The following is a 20,186-nucleotide window of genomic DNA, read 5'->3' as shown; positions in this document are numbered from 1 at the left end:
AGTAAGGAAAACGTCGCCATTTTAAGTATTTAAAACAGTTCTCATTCTCGCCGCTGGTGGTAAAATTCCATCTGCCGTACGGTGCTGCCATCATTGGGACGTATTGGCAATGAACGCGGCCTCATTTTAAAACAATGCGCATGTTTCTATCTCTTTCCAGTCTGGAGAAAAAAAAATCGGAGGCCTTAGAACTTGAATGCACCTCGTACAATCTAGAGGGGTAAGATGTGGTGAACGAGCTGACCAGGGAAGTAGACCACCTCGACTAATCCACCTCTGCGGATACATCAGCATCTGGAGGCTTCCGCTGGGCGGTTGTGTGCCGCCATGTTGGTATCACATCACCTGGCGGACCGACAGAGGAACATCTTCTAAATACGATGGAAGACGTTTACATTGATCGTTGAATATGTCCGTCCGTTTAAACGTGGAGGAAGGGCAACAAGCAGATTCCATATTCCTAGATTTCCGGAATGCATTTGACACGCTGCCTCACTGCAGACTGTTAATGAAGGTTCCCACATATCTGAGTAGCTTGAAGACTTCTTAGTAACAGAACTCAGTACGTTGTCACCTGAGGCAAGGGTATCGTCAGAAGTGCCCCAGCGAAGTGTGATAAGACTCCTGTTGTTTTCTATATACGTAAATGATCTGGTGAACAGGGTCGGCAGCAATGGATGTTGATTGGTGATGATACTGTGCTGTACGAGAAGGTGTCCAAGTTTAGTGTCTGTAGGGGGATGCAAGACGACTTAGACAAAATATCTAATTGGTATGATGAACAGCAGCTAGCTCTAAATGTGGATGAGTGGGGAAAACAAACCTGTAATGTTCGGATACAGCGTTAGTTATGTCCTGCCTGATACAGTCACATAGTTTACATATCTGGGCTTAACGTTGCAAAGGAATACGAAATGGAATTAGCGTGTGAGGACTGCCGTAGGGTAGTAGAACGGTTGACTTCAGTTTATTGCGAGAATTTTAGGAAAATGAGGTTCATCTGTAAAGAAGACGCTAGTGTGACCTATTCGTGAGTACTGCTTGTGTGTTTGGGATCCGCACCAGGTCGGATTAAAAAAAGACATCGAATCAATTCAGAGGTAGAGTGATAGATTTGAAAATGCACTTCTCGGGTTTGCTACTGGATCGTATTGTGTAAATCACACAATATTTCATTGATGGAACTGCTCGACATCTTCAGGTGGCGGTAGCTGTTGCTATCACTGTTGCAAGACACGTCTTGCAGCAGAGACAGCACCAGCTATCATCACCTGAAGATGTCGAGCAGTTGCATCGATGAAATATTGGGGGATTTACACGATACAATGCGCCGGGAAACCCGAGAAGTGTATTCGCAACAGATCCGTCGGGAAAGCCTTGAAGAGTCACAATGGTAGATTTATTACCAATAGGTTCCAGCACCACAGAGATGCTTTGGGAGCTCAAATGGAATACCCTGGAGGGAAGACAGCGTTCTCTTCGAGGAACACTTTTGAGAAAATTTAGAGAACCAGCATTTGAAGCTGATTGCATCAAACCCTACTGCCACCAACATACATTTAGCTTGAGGGCTACGAAGATAAGATACGATAAATTGGAGCTCATGTGGAGGCATATGTACAGTAGTTTTTCCCTCTTTCTAACTGTGAGTGGAACAGGAAGGGAAACAGCTAGTAACAGTACGCAGCACTCTTTACCATACACCATATGGTAGCTGAAGATGTATTCATGGCTCTTTGCAAGAGACTTCAGGAACGAGCAAAGTTGCCGACCTTTCCCTTGGCAACCTGTGGGATACTAGGTGCTGTCGGAGGACGCTCTTTTGCATTAAACTATAGACAAAGTGTTAACATTGTCTTCAGTAATTGAGTGATGAATGCACTTACCAAGCAGTACCAAATCTTGTGGTGGACTTGATTGTAGGACATGATTTACTAAGAGAGATGAATGAACTAATAGACTTTGCCTCCAGAAAAGTGATGTTAACGAAAGATTGAGTTCCCGTAACACTTAGTTCAAAATGACAAATTACATGGATTCTACTGTCAAGGAATCATGATTAAAATGATGACTCGTGACAGATAGAAGAACGACCTGCTAGTGTTTCTGTTTTGAGTGTACGTGAGCAAAAAAGCTGCTAAATCGAATGTTGTAGTGCCAGAACAACATCAGGAATTTAAAAGTGTTGTTCACCACGTGCTAGAGAAGTATGTGCCTAGCTAAAATATCCACCTTGGTACAACAGACATATTAGGAAGTTGCTGAGAAAGCAGAGAATTTTAAACGTAGTCACTGCCCCGCTGACAAACAGAAATTATGCGAAATGAAAGCAGCTGTCAAAAGGTCAATGAGAGATTCATTTAATGAATTTGAAAGCAATATTTTATCTGCAGATTCTAAAAATAACTCCAAAAAATTTTGGTCGTGCGTAAAATCTATGAATGCTACAAATAATTTAATACCTTCTGTTGCTGACGGTGCGGGTATTGTAACGGATGATGATAAACAGAAGGCCGAAATTCTAAACCTAGCTTTCGAAAACTCGTTTACTGTAGAGGACTGCAGCTCCATTTCCCCTTTCAATTATCTAACAAACGCAAGGATGGCTGACGTAGTGTTTAGTGTATCTGAGATTGTTAACAGTTAAGATCCTTAGACGCCAGGAAGGCACCTCGCCCAGATGGTCTCCCCGTAAGATTATATGTTGACTATGCTACAAATATACACTCCTGGAAATTGAAATAAGAACACCGTGAATTCATTGTCCCAGGAAGGGGAAACTTTATTGACACATTCCTGGGGTCAGATACATCACATGATCACACTGACAGAACCACAGCCACATAGACACAGGCAACAGAGCATGCACAATGTCGGCACTAGTACAGTGTATATCCACCTTTTGCAGCAATGCAGGCTGCTATTCTCCCATGGAGACGATCGTAGAGATGCTGGATGTAGTCCTGTGGAACGGCTTGCCATGCCATTTCCACCTGGCGCCTCAGTTGGACCAGCGTTCGTGCTGGACGTGCAGACCGCGTGAGACGACGCTTCATCCAGTCCCAAACATGCTCAATGGGGGACAGATCCGGAGATCTTGCTGGCCAGGGTAGTTGACGTACACCTTCTAGAGCACGTTGGGTGGCACGGGATACATGCGGACGTGCATTGTCCTGTTGGAACAGCAAGTTCCCTTGCCGGTCTAGGAATGGTAGAACGATGGGTTCGATGACGGTTTGGATGTACCGTGCACTATTCAGTGTCCCCTCGACGATCACCAGTGGTGTACGGCCAGTGTAGGAGATCGCTCCCCACACCATGATGCCGGGTGTTGGCCCTGTGTGCCTCGGTCGTATGCAGTCCTGATTGTGGCGCTCACCTGCACGGCGCCAAACACGCATACGACCATCATTGGCACCAAGGCAGAAGCGACTCTCATCGCTGAAGACGACACGTCTCCATTCGTCCCTCCATTCACGCCTGTCGCGACACCACTGGAGGCGGGCTGCACGATGTTGGGGCGTGAGCGGAAGACGGCCTAACGGTGTGCGGGACCGTAGCCCAGCTTCATGGAGACGGTTGCGAATGGTCCTCGCCGATATCCCAGGAGCAACAGTGTCCCTAATTTGCTGGGAAGTGGCGGTGCGGTCCCCTACGGCACTGCGTAGGATCCTACGGTCTTGGCGTGCATCCGTGCGTCGCTGCGGTCCGGTCCCAGGTCGACGGGCACGTGCACCTTCCGCCGACCACTGGCGACAACATCGATGTACTGTGGAGACCTCACGCCCCACGTGTTGAGCAATTCGGCGGTACGTCCACCCGGCCTCCCGCATGCCCACTATACGCCCTCGCTCAAAGTCCGTCAACTGCACATACGGTTCACGTCCACGCTGTCGCGGCATGCTACCAGTGTTAAAGACTGCGATGGAGCTCCGTATGCCACGGCAAACTGGCTGACACTGACGGCGGCGGTGCACAAATGCTGCGCAGCTAGCGCCATTCGACGGCCAACACCGCGGTTCCTGGTGTGTCCGCTGTGCCGTGCGTGTGATCATTGCTTGTACAGCCTTCTCGCAGTGTCCGGAGCAAGTATGGTGGGTCTGACACACCGGTGTCAATGTGTTCTTTTTTCCATTTCCAGGAGTGTAGCTTACAGTTAGTTAGTTCGTCCAGTCTTAGAGTATTTTTCGTCTGTATGGGACCGTTACCATTTCGGTCTGATTCAAAGGATTGAGAAGGTCCAAAGAAGAGCGACAAGATTCGTGACTCGTACATTTAGCCATTTCGAGAGCGTTACAAATTTCATAGAAAGTTTGAAGTGGGACACACTTGCAGATAGACGACGCGCTAAACGGAAGGGGGCGCTCACTAAATTCCGAAATCCGATCTTCGCCGAGGATATAGAGCATATATTATTACCACAAACTTTCAAATCGCGCAATGATCACCATTCAAAGATAAGGGAAATTAGAGCTCGTACTGAGGCGTTGAGACAGTCGTTTTTCCCTCGCGCGATCCGCGAGTGGAACAGGGGGAGGGGGGGGGGGGGGAGGGGAGGGGTAATTGACTTTGGCGCGAATTGTGCCCTCTGTCACACACCGCTATAGTTCAATTCTTTTATCTTGGCGGCTCGCGCATGCCCGCCCAAACGCGGGAGATTGCTGCATTGCCAGTTGCAAACGACGCACGCGCCAAGAGATGCAGCGCCGTAGTATAGTATAGTTCGCAAACTTACGTTTAGGGGGAAGCGCGCAGTTCATGAAGTAAAGCCACCATGGCCGCATTAACCCTTTCGTTGTTACAGAGACGTGCTCCCCGCATTCCGCGCTGTGCGCGATTTTGTCATCACTGCACTGCTCGCCTGCGCAGACACATGGTGTTCCGACTGCTTTGACACACTTATCATTCGATTTCACAAAAACTATTTGGCCCAAAAATTTGATTTTTACACATCTTCTTGACTGATGCCTTCCCCCCATAAATGACTTAATTTTGTTTCGATGTTCAACGCAGGTATTGTGCAGCATTAACTGTAGTAAACCATTGCACGAAATTTTGAAGAGTTTGCAGAGGTAAAAGTCCATAGCGTATGGTCGATTTTAGTTGCCACAATGTTGAGAATGAAATGTGGAGAAGATACCTAAATTTCATATAAAATTTACTGTATAACAATACCTCATTTAATTTAAGTACCATATAGGTGTCGTATGTAATATTGAGAAACATTCCGTCTTTCGCGACTGTAATAAAACTTTTATTTATAGCAGAGTCATTTCGATTTTTTCTAAAACGTTGTGATTAAAACAAAGTTGGCGAAGTACACAAAACTGAATTGTGGACGTAATAAAACATAGAAACTAAAATAGTGTCAGTGAGGCGCAGTGCGTAAACAGTTTGTGTTTGTCACAACGAACAGCAAATACTTGCGAAAACATAGGTCGACGAAAACATTGACTATGATCTTGCCAAAGCAGCGAAGCAAAGAATTGCGTCAGACAATCAAGTAGCTCGGCAACGTACGAGCCGAAATTCTGCTCTACATAATACTTTTAATACTACCGCAAAAGATTATATATCTCAATATGAATAGTTCAAAAATGGCTCTGAGCACTATGGGACTCAACTGCTGAGGTTATTAGTCCCCTAGAACTTAGAACTAGTTAAACCTAACTAACCTAAGGACATCACAAACATCCATGCCCGAGGCAGGATTCGAACCTGCGACTGTAGCGGTCTTGCGGTTCCAGACTGCAGCGCCTTTAACCGCACGGCCACTTCGGCCGGCAATATGAATAGTAAAACAGCGACTGCGGAAGAGAAGATATACAAACAAAACAGATAGCATGAATATTGTATGTGTGCCTTTTCATTGTTTTTAATTGCTGTGAAAAGAAATATTGTAGGACAAAATTAGAAAAACCGAAAACTTATTATGATTATAATGAAGAGATAAAGCATTAGATATTTCAAAAAATTACGCACAAACGCATAAAATTCGTGACTTTATACACTTCGATATTGTTTTTAAATAAAGAAAATATTAAGTACTGAACAAAGTTTGAACTCTGAACCTTGCACTTGGCAACCAAACACCTTTCCTTTGTTTTTTTTTTTGTTTTTTTTTTTTTAATCTCATTTTGTTCGCTTTTGTTCGTTGCATCTGCTCGGGGCGAACGTCGTAAGACATCCTTTTAAGTTCGTTTTTGATCGATTAGCTCAGTTTTTTATTACAGAGGGCTGTTAACCCTCTAACCGAACACGCTGAGCTACCGTGCCGGCCAACACCTTAACCATTACGCTAACACAGCTCGTCATTCAATGGAACTCCTGGAGGCCTGTAAAAACACCACACAAAATACCGACAAACACTGTTCGTAGGACTGACGTTTCGTCGGAGTACAATAGGAAATAAACAATTACCGCCGTTCTTTATTGCGAAAAAGCGGTTCGTGAGAACTATACAAACATCTTTTCTTGCTATTGCCTGAATTAGGAAATCTTATTGCTTGTTTGGTTTAATTAATTAATAGAATATGAAGCAATTGGTATAAAGAATGCTTTTTTCAAACTTTTTGTAAAAGAAAGTCTGCTATCAAGACATTGCTTTTGTTCAATTACTTTATTTATGACTGAACGTTTCTAAAACTGAAGGCACTCGTCCGTGCTCTGCACTGCAATCGAGCTCTGGCAACGTCGTTCTCTGTTCATTGGCTGACTGTGTTTTGTGACGTCAGATGCGCAGAACGAACCTAAACTCGGCCGCCGTCGTAAATGATGCGCACTATAGGTGGCTAGCGGAGTATATATGTAGATACGACAGTTACTACAGTATTGTGCTACTGGATTCGATAACAATCCAGGTTTAATAAAAGGATGCCTTCTAACTGTGACACCGCACAAAACTTACTATCACAGGTACTACTGCATCCCCAGGGCGCTAAGCTATGCCACCAACTCTGAAATCAAGCGAATGCTTATCTAGGCATTACAGACCCATCAGATAGTCTATATTGTAGTCCATTACTGATGGTACAAAATTAGACGGAAGTGTTTGAGGGATACAAATAAAGTCATTATTCCTGTGAAGACAAGACCTCCAAACATTGAAGAGCTCATTCAAAAATTGCGTGGTGTTAAAATTTTTACATTTCATAAGAACTTTTACATTTGGACTAAAGAAAATACACTGCATTTATCCACTCAGGGTGCAGTTAACATTTACCGTTTGGCCTTAATGTTAGCTCTGGTGTCTTTATTTCTGCACTAAACATAGTCATGGGTCATGAGTTATGTGATTTAGTAATACTGTTAATAGATGAGAAGTTAATTGCAACCCAAACTTGGCAGTAACGTCAGAATGCTGGTATTGTCTTAACACACACTGCAAAATATCTATATGTTGCTACCAACTTAAACAACTCAAAGTTTGCCCTCATAGAGATTAACTTCATGGATCGGTTAATTTTTTTCTTATGGCATTTTGCCAGCTAAAAAGATCAATGCCATATAGAAATCAATTAAAAGGATTTTTGGAATTTGCTTTGTTCTACATTGTTCCCACTCAAGCCTTAAACTCTGAGACGTAGTTGAATTTGAAGAAAAAATTGTCATGCCAATGGATGTAGATGTAGACTCATGATTGTCAGTTGGCATTTGACAAAACCAAAAATGCCTGAGTCAATGTGCAAATATTACACCACCCAGATATGGCGCTACATTTTGGAGTAATGATTGATGTGTCATCATATGGACTAGGGTCATTCCTGCTCCAGGTTCAATTAGTTAATGGATCACTTGTGTGCATAGCATTTGCCAGCTGATCTCTTGCGAACTGTGAACGTCTGTGCACTACTGCAGAGCTAGAAGCACTGGCAGTTCTATGACAATTTAGTAAGTTTCATTATTATCTTATATTATATCCAAGTATTCTATGATCACGAAGCACTGAGCTTTTTGTGTGCCTGTAAATTTCTTCATCCACACTCAGCCAGGTAGATACTTAGACGGATATGTTCGTCGTAAGTTCCACTTGATTTCTGCGGTTACGTCGTGCAGTGTTGTTATTCTGTTAGCACGGTCAACTCTATGCAAACGCCGCTGCTCTCGGTCCATTAGTGAAGGTCGCCGTCCAGTGCATTGTCCGTGGTGAGAGTTAATGCCTGAAATTTAGCATTTTTGGCAGACTGTTGACACTGTGGATCTCGGAATATTGAGTTCATCCAACAAATTCAAACAAGCTGCAAACCAAAGATTGCATTATTTCACTGGAGGAGTCCTCTTACAGAGCATTGGTATGTTTGCATTCCGGATGAGTATGTTAAAAGTTAATTTGGATATATATATATATATATATATATATATATATATATATATATATATATATATATAGGGTGTCCCATTATCATGACCGCCCTAAATAACTGTTTGTCCAGATGCAAATTGCAAAATGTTTCAAGCATATGTTCTTTAGCCATCAGGGGGAGATCAAACAGCATGATTGCCTTCGTTGTAGTGGTATGACTTTTTTAAATGGCACCCTGTATTTTTTATTCGGTAATTCATTTCCTCTCGTAAAGACCTATTAAAAATGTATCACAGTATACAATTCACTGAAACACAACGTCATTAATTACATAACACAACATTGACTTTGAGCCCGGGTTCACAAACTTGTCCACTTGCTGGAGTTGTCAGAAAACAGATGAAAACCACGTAAAAACATAACACTAAATTGACTTTGACCCTCCTGTACCATTGCCCAGGAGTAGAACATTCAAAGGTGCCCAAAGTGGTGACCCTGGACACCGAAACACTGGTGCACTCGTTGAATGAAAGAACTATTTACTGCTTCCAGTGTTGCCTGCTGAAGAGAATTACAAGCAAGCACGATACGTTCCCTCATGTCCTCTGGAGTTGATGGTGGTGGTGGTGGTGGTGGTGGTGGTTAGTGTTTAACGTCCCGTCGACAACGAGGTCATTAGAGACGGAGCGCAAGCTCGGGTTAGGGAAGGATTGGGAAGGAAATCGGCCGTGTCCTTTCAAAGGAACCATCCCGTCATTTGCCTGAAACGATTTAGGGAAATCACGGAAAACCTAAATCAGGATGGCCGGAGACGGGATTGAACCGTCGTCCTCCCGAATGCGAGTCCAGTGTGCTAACCACTGCGCCACCTCGCTCGGTAGAGTTGTTGGACTACCGCGATAGACAACGTCTTTAATGCATCCCCAAACAGAAAATACAGAGGATTTAATCAGGAGACCTAGCAGACGAAGTAACTGTTCCTCCTCGACCAATCCATCTGGCAGGATACCTTCGGTTCAGAACACGACGTGCACGCAAGGCATTATGTGCTGGACATCCATCGCGTTGACACCATATAAGCATTCTGGTTCCTAGCGGCACTTAATCCAAAATAGGAGGAAGAATTCATCTGAGGAAGGTGGCATACGCTGTGCTGTTTAGACTACCATTCATGAAATAAGGTACAGTAATTGTAGTACCAAGCATCCCACACCAGATATTAACTCTCCATTGACGCTGATGTTCCACTCGTCTAAGCCATCGTAGGTTGTCGCGGGACCAATAATCCTCGTATTTACCGGTCCTTTATTTGAGAAGGAACATTTATTGGTAAATAGAACATTGGAGAAGATGTTCGGGTTGGCGAGGATTTGCTGCTGTGCCCACTAACAGAACTGTACACGATTCTGGAAATCATTCCCATGCAATTCTTGATGTAGGTGTACAAGATAAGGATGGAACCGGTGACCTGTAAGAATACGATGTACACTGCTTTTTGGAATGCCAGTCTCGTGTTCAAGCTGTCGTGGGCTCACATGTGGATTCATAGCAACGGAAGCGAGAACAGTAACTTCGGCAGCTTCGTCTGTGCGAGTGCTACGACGATTGCGTTGTCGTGGGTTGAAACTTCCCGTTTCCTGAGGCGTCGAAACAAGACGACAAAACATCCGCCGGGAAGGTGGGTTCTTGTCAGGATATCGCTCTCTGTACAGTTCCGCTGCCTGCGTAGCATTTCGCCTACCTTCAACAACAACAATAAAAGAAACGTTATGTCGATGCTGTTTGTAGGAAGGACAGCCTTTACTGTATGCCTACTGTACACTACAGTATTTTAAAGGACTAAACTAGTGTACTAAATGTACCTGTACATAAGAAAACGGTGTTGCAATTACTGTTCTGATAACTTACATCCCCCACAGATGCGTAGCATTTCTACCTTCTCTTCGTTGGTGTACGTTCTACTCACACAACGCTTCAACTGAGGATGGTTGACGGAATGATGGTTTACATTTGTCCTCTGTAATGTCAGCACGTGGACGTGTTCCATTACACCGAGTACCTGCACTAAGCGCTCGGAACATCTACATCAATATTGTTTTATGTAATTAATAACGTTGTGTTTCAGTGAATGGTAGACTGCGATACATTTTTGAACAGGTCCTTAGGACAGGAAATGAATTACCGAATAAAAAATGCAGCGTGTCATTGTAAAAAACAAAGCTACGACGAAGGCAATCACGCTGATTGATGTCCCCCTGACGGCTAAAGAACGTTTGCTTGAAACATTTTGTAATTTTCATCTGGACAAACAGTTATTTAGGGTGGTCAAGGTAAATGGGATACCCTCTATAGTATAGGGTCTTTGTGAAATCTTTCTGTACACAAAGAAGATTGGAAGATATTGTCACATACCAAATCTCCAGAGAATCGTGCAGCATCTACTGTGGAAATTTCAGTTGGGTGAAAAATCTCAGAGTACAGTGCCTTCGTCCGGAATGCGAAAATAATAACTGCTTCAGTCTGAGTTAACGTCCAAAAATTAGAATACACCACTTGTGAAAATTTAATGATCTACAATGACATGACAACACAGTTCAATTCAAGCGAAGCGATTTGACTTCAGTATACCGGGCAATCAAAAAGTCAGTATAAATTTGAAAACTTAATAAACCACGCAATAATATAGATAGAGAGGCAAAAATTGACACACATGCTTGGAATGACATGGGGTTTTATTAGAACAAAAAAAAACAAAGTTCACAAAATGTCCGACAGATGGCGCAGGACAGCAAAACGTCAGTGACTGCACATGACAATCGTGTATAAAAGGAGCTGTAATGTAAGAGAGAATCAGACGCGCCAACAGTCGCAGCATGTTGACGTTACCTGAAAAGGCGCTTTTAGTGGAGCTGTATTATCAGAATTGGGAATGTTCTAGTTGAGCGTTACAATCCTATCGCCATAGGAAGGGGATTCGAACAGGTAAAGGTCCGTTGACAAATGCAGCTGTGGCGAGAATGATTTCGAGGTCCGAAGCCACGGGTTGTTTAGACGATAGACCCCGTAGTAGCCGACCGAGCACATGGCGTAATGCTGCTGAGGCAGTTCAGGAAGAAATGGAGACTGTAGCGGGTTCGTCTATGCACGGGAAAGTCAGCGCTCGTGCAGTCGCACGCCGTACCGGCATTCCATACACTACTGTTTGGTACGATGTTTATGTAGGATGGCGCTCCACCCCATATTGCTGGACGCGTGAAAAATCTCTTGCGAGCGTCGTTTGGTGATGATCGTGTGCTCAGCCGCCACTTTCGTCACGCTTGGCCTCCCAGGTCCCCAGACCTCAGTCCGTGCGATTATTGGCTTTGGGGTTACCTGAAGTCGCAAGTGTATCGTGATCGACCGACATCTCTAGGAATGCTGTAAGACAATATCCGACGCCAATGCCTCACCATATCTCTGTTCATGGTTTACAGTGCTGTTCACAACAGTATTCCTCGACTACAGCTATTGTTGAGGAATGATGGTAGACATATTGAGCATTTCCTGTAAAGAACATCATCTTTGCTTTGTCTTACTTTGTTATGCTAATTATTGCTATTCTGATAAGATGAAGCGCCATCTGTCGGACATTTTTTGAACTTTGGTATTTTTTTGGTTCTAATAAAACACCATGTCATTCCAAACAGAATGAATGTACCCCCAGCTGTCAATGTCTACTGTAAGCTATGGAATAGGCCGAACATTTTCAAATGTCTGCGAGCCATGTAACTGAGGCGGAACCTGTGGTCCAGCCCGGTATTCACCTAGCAGGATGTGGAAAACCGCCTAAAAACCACATCCAGGCTAGCCAGCATACCGGCCCTCATCGTTAATCCACTGGGCTGTTCACAACAGTATTCCTCGACTACAGCTATTGTTGAGGAATGATGGTAGACATATTGAGCATTTCCTGTAAAGAACATCATCTTTGCTTTGTCTTACTTTGTTATGCTACCCCCTGCCACCTTTAGAATTTCAAAGAGAGTATTCCAGTCAACATTGTCAAAACCTTTCTCTAAGTCTTCAACTGCTCTTTCAAGTCCTTTGCTGTCTCTGACAGAATTACAATGTCATCGGCGAAGCTCAAAGTTTTTACTTCTTCTCCATGGATTTTAATACCTACTCCGAATTTTTCTTTTGTTTCCTTTACTGCTTGCTCAATATACAGATTGAATAACATCGGGGAGAGGCTACAACCCTGTCTTACTCCCTTCCCAACCACTGCTTCCCTTTCATGTCCCTCGACTCTTATAACTGCCATTTGGTTTCTGTACAAATTGTAAATAGCCTTTCGCTCCCTGTATTTTACCCCTGCCACCTTTAGAATTTGAAAGAGAGTATTCCAGTCAACATTGTCAAAACCTTTCTCTAAGTCTACAAATGCTAGAAACGTAGGTTTGCCTTTCCTTAATCTTTCTTCTAAGATAAGTCTTAAGGTCAATATTGCCTCACGTGTTCCAGTATTTCTACGGAAGCCAAACTGATCTTCCCCGAGGTCGGCTTCTACTAGTTTTTCCATTCGTCTGTAAAGAATTCGTGTTAGTATTTTGCAGTTGTGGCTTATTAAACTGATTGTTCGGTAATTTTCACATCTGTCAACACCTGCTTTCTTTGGGATTGGAATTATTATATTCTCCTTGAAGTCTGAGGGTATTTCGCCAGTTTCATAGATCTTGCTCACCAGATGGTAGTTTTTTGTCAGGACTGGGTCTCCCAAGGCCGTCAGTAGTTCCAATGGAATGTTGTCTACTCCGGGGGCCTTGTTTCGACTCAGATCTTTCAGTGCTCTGTCAAACTCTTCACGCAGTATCGTATCTCCCATTTCATCTTCATCTACATCCTCTTCCATTTCCATAATATTGTCCTCAAGTACATCGCCCTTGTATAGACCCTCTATATACTCCATCCACTTTTCTGCTTTCCCTTCTTTGCTTAGAACTGGGTTTCCATCTGAGCTCTTGATGTTCATACAAGTGTTTCTCTTATCTCCAAAGGTCTCTTTAATTTTCCTGTAGGCAGTAACTATCTTACCCCTAGTGAGATAAGCCTCTACATCCTTACATTTGTCCTCTAGCCATCCCTGCTTAGCCATTTTGCACTTCCTGTCGATCTCATTTTTGAGACGTTTGTATTCCTTTTTGCCTGCTTCATTTACTGCATTTTTATATTTTCTCCTTTCATCAGTTAAATTCAATATTTCTTCTGTTACCTAAGGATTTCTACTAGCCCTCGTCTTTTTACCTACTTGATCCTCTGCTGCCTTCACTACTTCATCCCTCAAAGCTACCCATTCTTCTTCTACTGTATTTCTTTCCCCCATTTCTGTCAATTGTTCTCTTATGCTCTCCCTGAGACTCTGTACAATCTCTGGTTCTTTCAGTTTATCCAGGCCCCATCTCCTTAAATTCCCACCTTTTTGCAGTTTCTTCAGTTTTAATCTACAGGTCATAACCAATAGATTGTGGTCAGAGTCCACATCTGCCCCTTGAAATGTCTTACAGTTTAAAACCTGGTTCCTAAATCTCCGTCTTACCATTATATAATCTATCTGATACCTTTTAGTATCTCCAGGGTTCTTCCATGTATACAACCTTCTATCATGATTCTTAAACCAAGTGTTAGCTATGATTAAGTTATGCTCTGTGCAAAATTCTACCAGGCGGCTTCCTCTTTCATTTCTTAGCCCCGATCCATATTCACCTACTACGTTTCCTTCTCTCCCTTTTCCTACACTCGAATTCCAGTTGCCCATGACTATTACATTTTCGTCTCCCTTCACTATCTGAATAATTTCTTTTATTTCATCATACATTTCTTCAATTTCTTCGTCATCTGCAGAGCTAGTTGGCATACAAACTTGTACTACTGTAGTAGGTGTGGGCTTCGTATCTATCTTGGCCACAATAATGCGTTCACTATGCTGTTTGTAGTAGCGTACCCGCATTCCTATTTTCCTATTCATTATTAAACCTACTCCTGCATTACCCCTGTTTGACTTTGTGTTTATAACCCTGTAGTCACCTGACCAAAAGCCTTGTTCCTCCTGTCACCGAACTTCACTAATTCCCACTATATCTAACTTTAACCTATCCATTTCCCTTTTTAAATTTTCTAACCTACCTGCCCGATTAAGGGATCTGACATTCCACGCTCCGATCCATAGAACGCCAGTTTTCTTTCTCCTGATAACGACGTCCTCTTGAGTAGTCCCCGCCCGGAGATCCGAAGGGGGACTATTTTACCTCCGGAATATTTTACCCAAGAGGACGCCATCATCATTTAATCATACAGTAAAGCTGCATGTCCTCGGGAAAAATTACGGCTGTAGTTTCCCCTTGCTTTCAGCCGTTCGCAGTACCAGCACAGCAAGGCCGTTTTGGTTATTGTTACAAGGCCATATCAGTCAATCATCCAGACTGTTGCCCTTGCAACTACTGAAAAGGCTGCTGCCCCTCTTCAGGAACCACACGTTTGTCTGGCCTCTCAACAGATACCCCTCCGTTGTGGTTGTACCTACGGTACGGCTATCTGTATCGCTGAGGCACGCAAGCCTCCCCACCAACGGCAAGGTCAATGGTTCATGGGGGGCAGTTTGAGGTAGCGTCAACTTTTTTTTCTTTCTCTGCCTGTCAAAGCTGGCAAATACAGACATATACAGAAGTTTAGATGGTGCAATGCCACTGATCATTACGTTATCATATGTAGCATGTAAATAGAATCTTATGAGCATGTAGCAATGTTACAAAGAATTCGTTTTATATTATTTTCTACGTAATTTTAAGTCAGTAACATTAAGGTTTTCCTGTCAGTGAAGATTATACGTAACCTGTTCCTACGTAACCTACACACAGCATATGCACTTCTTACCAAATTACGACACATATCATTCATTTCTTTACCTTCTATATCTGTCTATTAAATAAAAGAAGACAGTTATTCCATGGTGAGTTGTCTATCCTTTTCTCTTTAGTTTCCTTTTTTATTGCAAGGGAACCTACCTCTGTAGGAAGAGTCAGCAGACTTCGACATGGGAGTGTACATACAAAACTAGAGCTGCAAATCATGCAAATATCTGTTGTAGTTTAGCGTACTATTGTCTGTTTATATAGTGAAATGATGTGCGTGAATAAATAATGAATGTGGGACCATCTGTTTTCTAAAGACATTTGGACTCAGTTTTGTGTTGCAATTTTGTGTGCAACAATGTTCAGGTACACATAGTGATGTGTATGAGCTTCATGAAAGTGACTGGTATGAATCTTGTTTTTATACTAGTGTGCCATCATATGATGCAAATGCTAATTTTGTGATATTTGAACTACTACATGATCAGTCAGAACGCTAAATCAGTGTCATATGTTGAAGTCAAATCGCTTCGCTTGAACTGAACTGTGTTCTCATGTCATTGTAGATCATTAAATTTTCACAAGTGGTGTATTCTAATTTTTGGACACTAACTCAGACTGAAGCAGTCATTATTTTCGCATTACGGACGAAAGAGATTAGAAAGGACCTTAAATAAGAAAGTATGAGAGAATAAATTGAAAAAAGAGATTAAGATGGTATGGGCACGTTAAAAGGATGCATGGGCAGCGACTCCCCAAAATTATGGAAGAACTAAAGATGGATGGGAAAAGACCTAGAGGGCGCCCAAGAACACGGTGGAAAATGGGAGTCATACCTGTAGAAAGGAGAGGTGTCACCTGGAAGCGAGTGGAGGAAGAAAAGTGGTGGGAGGACCGAGCCAAATGGAGAGGACTCGTCAGCACCCAGACCCGGCAGTAGCTGGAGCGGGATCCGAATATAGATAGATAGATTTAGCGTAAGTGTCAAATGACGATCACAACCTCGAAGAAGGGGAGGGTCACATCTGCAATAACAACTGTTGGAAAATGACTGAGAAAGATGGAGGAATTAAAGTAACTCGGAAGCTTCATAAAGGAGGATTCAAGGTAGGACAGAGGTATAAATGAGCAGATGAGACAAGCAGAAGCATCCCCGAAGAGTGTTAGAAGCGTAATATCGAGCAAAGGGGTCCCCACAGCAAAACGATTGTATATCAGGCATGTTACGATCCGAGTCTGACATGACTCATATATATAGAAGCAAAGTACAAACTAGTGAAATGAAATTCTTGATAAATAGTATTTAAGTGACAAAGATGGACAGGTTAAGGAATGAGAGCATCAAGGAAATAGGGAAGGAGGAAGCCATTACCGGATTGCACAGAGGAAGCGAGGCTTAGAAGGTATGGACAGATTGAGGGAATGGAGAAGAAGAAGAGACCCACAAAGATGCATGAGATACAAGGGCACGAGGGGGGAGGGGGGGGGGGAAGATAATGATTAAGACCAAGAGAAAGATGGTTGAAAGGAGTAAAGGACTAAATGCGAAAGATAGGAGGAGATTCGATCAATGTGGAGATGGTGGGAAGACAAAAGACAATGGAGAGGGTTACGTTCCAGACAGACCTGCCTAGCGGCTGGACACTGTAATATTTGATGATGATGATGATGGCGCTGATACCATTGTACTCTTTACTTGTATCTACCATGTATGAACAAAGGTTATGGCGTTAGATATGAGCAACTTCTGAGCGCGCACTCACCGCACTTTGGGAATGTGACCACCCAGACATCATCGGGCCTGACTTGGAAGTCAAGGATTTTGGGCAGGTCGTCCATGAAGCCAGCCGGCTGCACGTGTCCTGGGGGCGAGATCTTGACGTAGCCCTCATCGTACTGGCCCCCCATGCTGTCCTTGAACTTGACGGCTGCCGGTGACGTCAGCAACTCCGCCTTCACTGACGACATGCTTGCTCAACTTCCTGTGTGAAAACATTCACGTATAACCATTCACTATAGACACAGCAATTAGTACAGAGGCATCTTGCACCGTGATTCAATTAAATGCTGCAGGATAAAAGTACGGTGAAAAACGTTGTGACATTGCTGTCAGAAATCGCCAAGCAATATTATTTCATTCTTCTTCCATTATTATGAGGCTATTTTATTGTATGTACAATTGTCTAGGGAGGAATGCGTTGTATTTTTCCCACTGAGAAGGTGCGCTCCTCATGTGATCTCAAGTTCCTGTTTGTTGGCGGAAGGCAATCAATGAATATCGTTAGGAAAGGAAGCCTCCCAAGGGAGGTGGGAAGTTTTCGTGGAAATTGGGCCACAGTCTGCACCCTGTTTTTGTGGGCAGAGCCAGCACCTGCTGTCACTGAGGGTAGAGGATGCTGTGTCGCCACGTACCCCAGGCAAATTATGAAAAATGGCGGAAATAATTTACAAAACACACATAAGGGATATAGTAATAAGAAATATAAAAGTTCTCTCTCCCACTCTTTAATTCAGCCCTTTTACTTTTTTCCAGTTTTTATGGAAAGTTTCATTGCATCTATTATGACAGAAATTATTTTTTGAGAAATTGTGCTCAAAGAAGGTGATATACATCTTTTAAGCAACATAATCAGTTTTCGAGACATTCTATCTCAAAGATTAAACATCTATTAGCTTGGCATAATAACAACATTATTTCACCTTCCCAATGCAGATTTCGCAAAAGTAGTTCCACCATCGGTGTCATGCATGACTTTTTTGGCAGATGTACAAGTTTTATAGATCACAAGCAGCCGGCAGTAGGCATTTTTCTTCACCAAACGAAAGCATTTGACATTGTCAAGCATGCACTGCTCTCCCACCCTTTAATTCAGTCTTTTTACTTTTGTTCGGTTTTTATGAAAAGGTTCATTTTACAAAGACATCTATTACGACAGAAATTATTTTTTGAGACATTGTGCTCAAAGAAGGCGATATGCATCTTTTAAGCAACATAATCAATTTTAGAGACATTCTATCTCAAAGATTAAAAATCTATTAGCTTATTAGCTTGGCGTAATAACAACATTATTTCACTTTCTCAATGCACATTTCGCAAAAGTAGTTCCATCATCGATGCCACGCATGACTTTTTGACATATGTGCAAGTTTAATGGATCACAAGGAGCTGGCAGTGGGCATATTTATTGACCAATCAAAAGCAACTGACATTGTTAAGCATGGACTGTTCTTTAAAATGACTGAGAGATATGGGGTTTGAGGCACTACTTACAACTGGTTCTGAAACTATTTAAATGGAAGGAGACAGTTCGTTGAAATCCATAACTCTAAAGAAGCTACAAGTTATGTTATCCCACAGGGCTCTGTTCTTGGTCCTGTTCTCGTTATACCGTTTGTAAACAATCTTCCAGAACACATACCGAAAGCCAATTCGTTCGTATAAACGGACGACACAAATATACTGACAACTGGCTGCAAGGGAGTACTCCATAAAATAAGCCAGGAAAACGCTATCCACCTCAAGTCATGAACTATTGATAAATGCACAAAAACAATAAACCTGAGCTTTCACGCAAGAAAAAATATGATTCGATCCGGTCCAGGTGTACATATTGCTGGAAACCACATTTCCACGGTAGATTACACGAAATTTCTTGGATTGCACATCAGTGGGATACTAAGCTGGGAACTGCTAAGCCTTTTTGACAGCGTGTCTGTATGCAAAGTCGGTTTCTTACTGCGATCAGTAAGAGATGTAACTAATACAGATATGGGAAATTTTGAAAAAAGTTATTGGAAAATAATTCACTCTCTTCCAAGGTTCGCTACTGTGCTGATGATGTGTTGTGCATATGGAGAAGTACTACCAGACAACGCCAAAAATTCCTCGCGTAGCTTAACTCTAAACACAACAGTATCCAATTCACAATGGAGTTTGGAGGTAACTCCATAAATTATTTAGATCTCACCATAGATATCAGTGATCACATTGATACTTTCATTGTTTACATGAAACCTATCACTACAGACTTTGTAGTTCCTGCATTTCATTCAATGATACATCATTCAGTATCCATCCCCATGAGTGGTAACAACTTCTACACCAAATTAAATACCATCATACAAGTAGCATTAAACAACGGCCACACTGTCTCGTTGGTGGACTATACATTGCATAAAAAACAGAAATACATCTCCTCTCTTCTTTACCCTGTTCTCGATCCACCATCTCAATATCTCAATAAATTTTTCACACTCCACTTTTCGGAAAAGTCTCTCTCAATGTGACTACTTTTTGCCCAATGGTATACAAACAGAAATTCAGCTTTAGAAGACAGTGTAATATACAAAATCACTTGTAATTGAGACAAACCCTATATAGGTCAGCCCAAGAGGACAATATGCACCTGCTTGAAGGAACACCATAGATGCTGGAAACCTAGGAGACTCTAATTTGGCAGACCATGTGGTTAAAGAAGGCCATAGTTACAAGGCACAACTTGAAGACCTACATCACATCCATAAATGGAGGAAGAATTAATAAAGATATGCCAAAACTGAATAAGCAGCCACAGTTTCCCTTCTCGCCATTTATAGCTGCAGATACTACTCACCATTCCTGTCAGACCATGTTGCAAATAACTCCTACTTGCGTGCCTTATTTTTCTTTTATTTCTTCTACTATACTTGCATTTGCCTCGTTAAAAAAACTTGCTTTGTATAACAACAGCTGCTCACTTACCTGCTTAATCTCACTTCCATATCTAACCAATTTTGAACCTGATAAAGACAAGATTACTTTGTTCAGTAACTGACTTGGAACACGTCCCCAAATTTTATTGTTCAATACATTTCCTTCTCAGAAGAGTTGTAATTTGTTATACAGTTCATTAGATAATGTGTCATGTATTTTATCAACGTTCATCTGTTATATACCGCATGTTTACTGAAATAATTCCTCTCGTGTTAGTCCTAAATAACAACTGTCATGTTTGGTAACA

At 42.5% G+C, this 20,186-nt stretch overlaps 1 protein-coding gene across 1 annotated transcript in view; it reads right to left on the bottom strand.

The window, feature by feature from the left end:
• Positions 1–20,186, bottom strand: part of LOC126209867 (luciferin sulfotransferase-like) — a 108,469-nt gene that overhangs the window by 77,353 nt on the left and 10,930 nt on the right. Inside the window, exon 2 of the mRNA XM_049938992.1 lies at positions 16,950–17,168. Within this exon, the coding sequence (XP_049794949.1) occupies positions 16,950–17,154 (205 nt within the window). The 5' untranslated portion in view covers positions 17,155–17,168. The remainder of the gene's footprint in view (positions 1–16,949; positions 17,169–20,186) is intronic.

This window comes from Schistocerca nitens, chromosome 10 (assembly GCF_023898315.1).
Source record: "Schistocerca nitens isolate TAMUIC-IGC-003100 chromosome 10, iqSchNite1.1, whole genome shotgun sequence".
NCBI classification, from domain to species: Eukaryota; Metazoa; Arthropoda; class Insecta; order Orthoptera; family Acrididae; genus Schistocerca; species Schistocerca nitens.
Note: the sequence above shows the minus strand (reverse complement) of the source record. Positions and strands in the feature narration are given on the sequence as shown.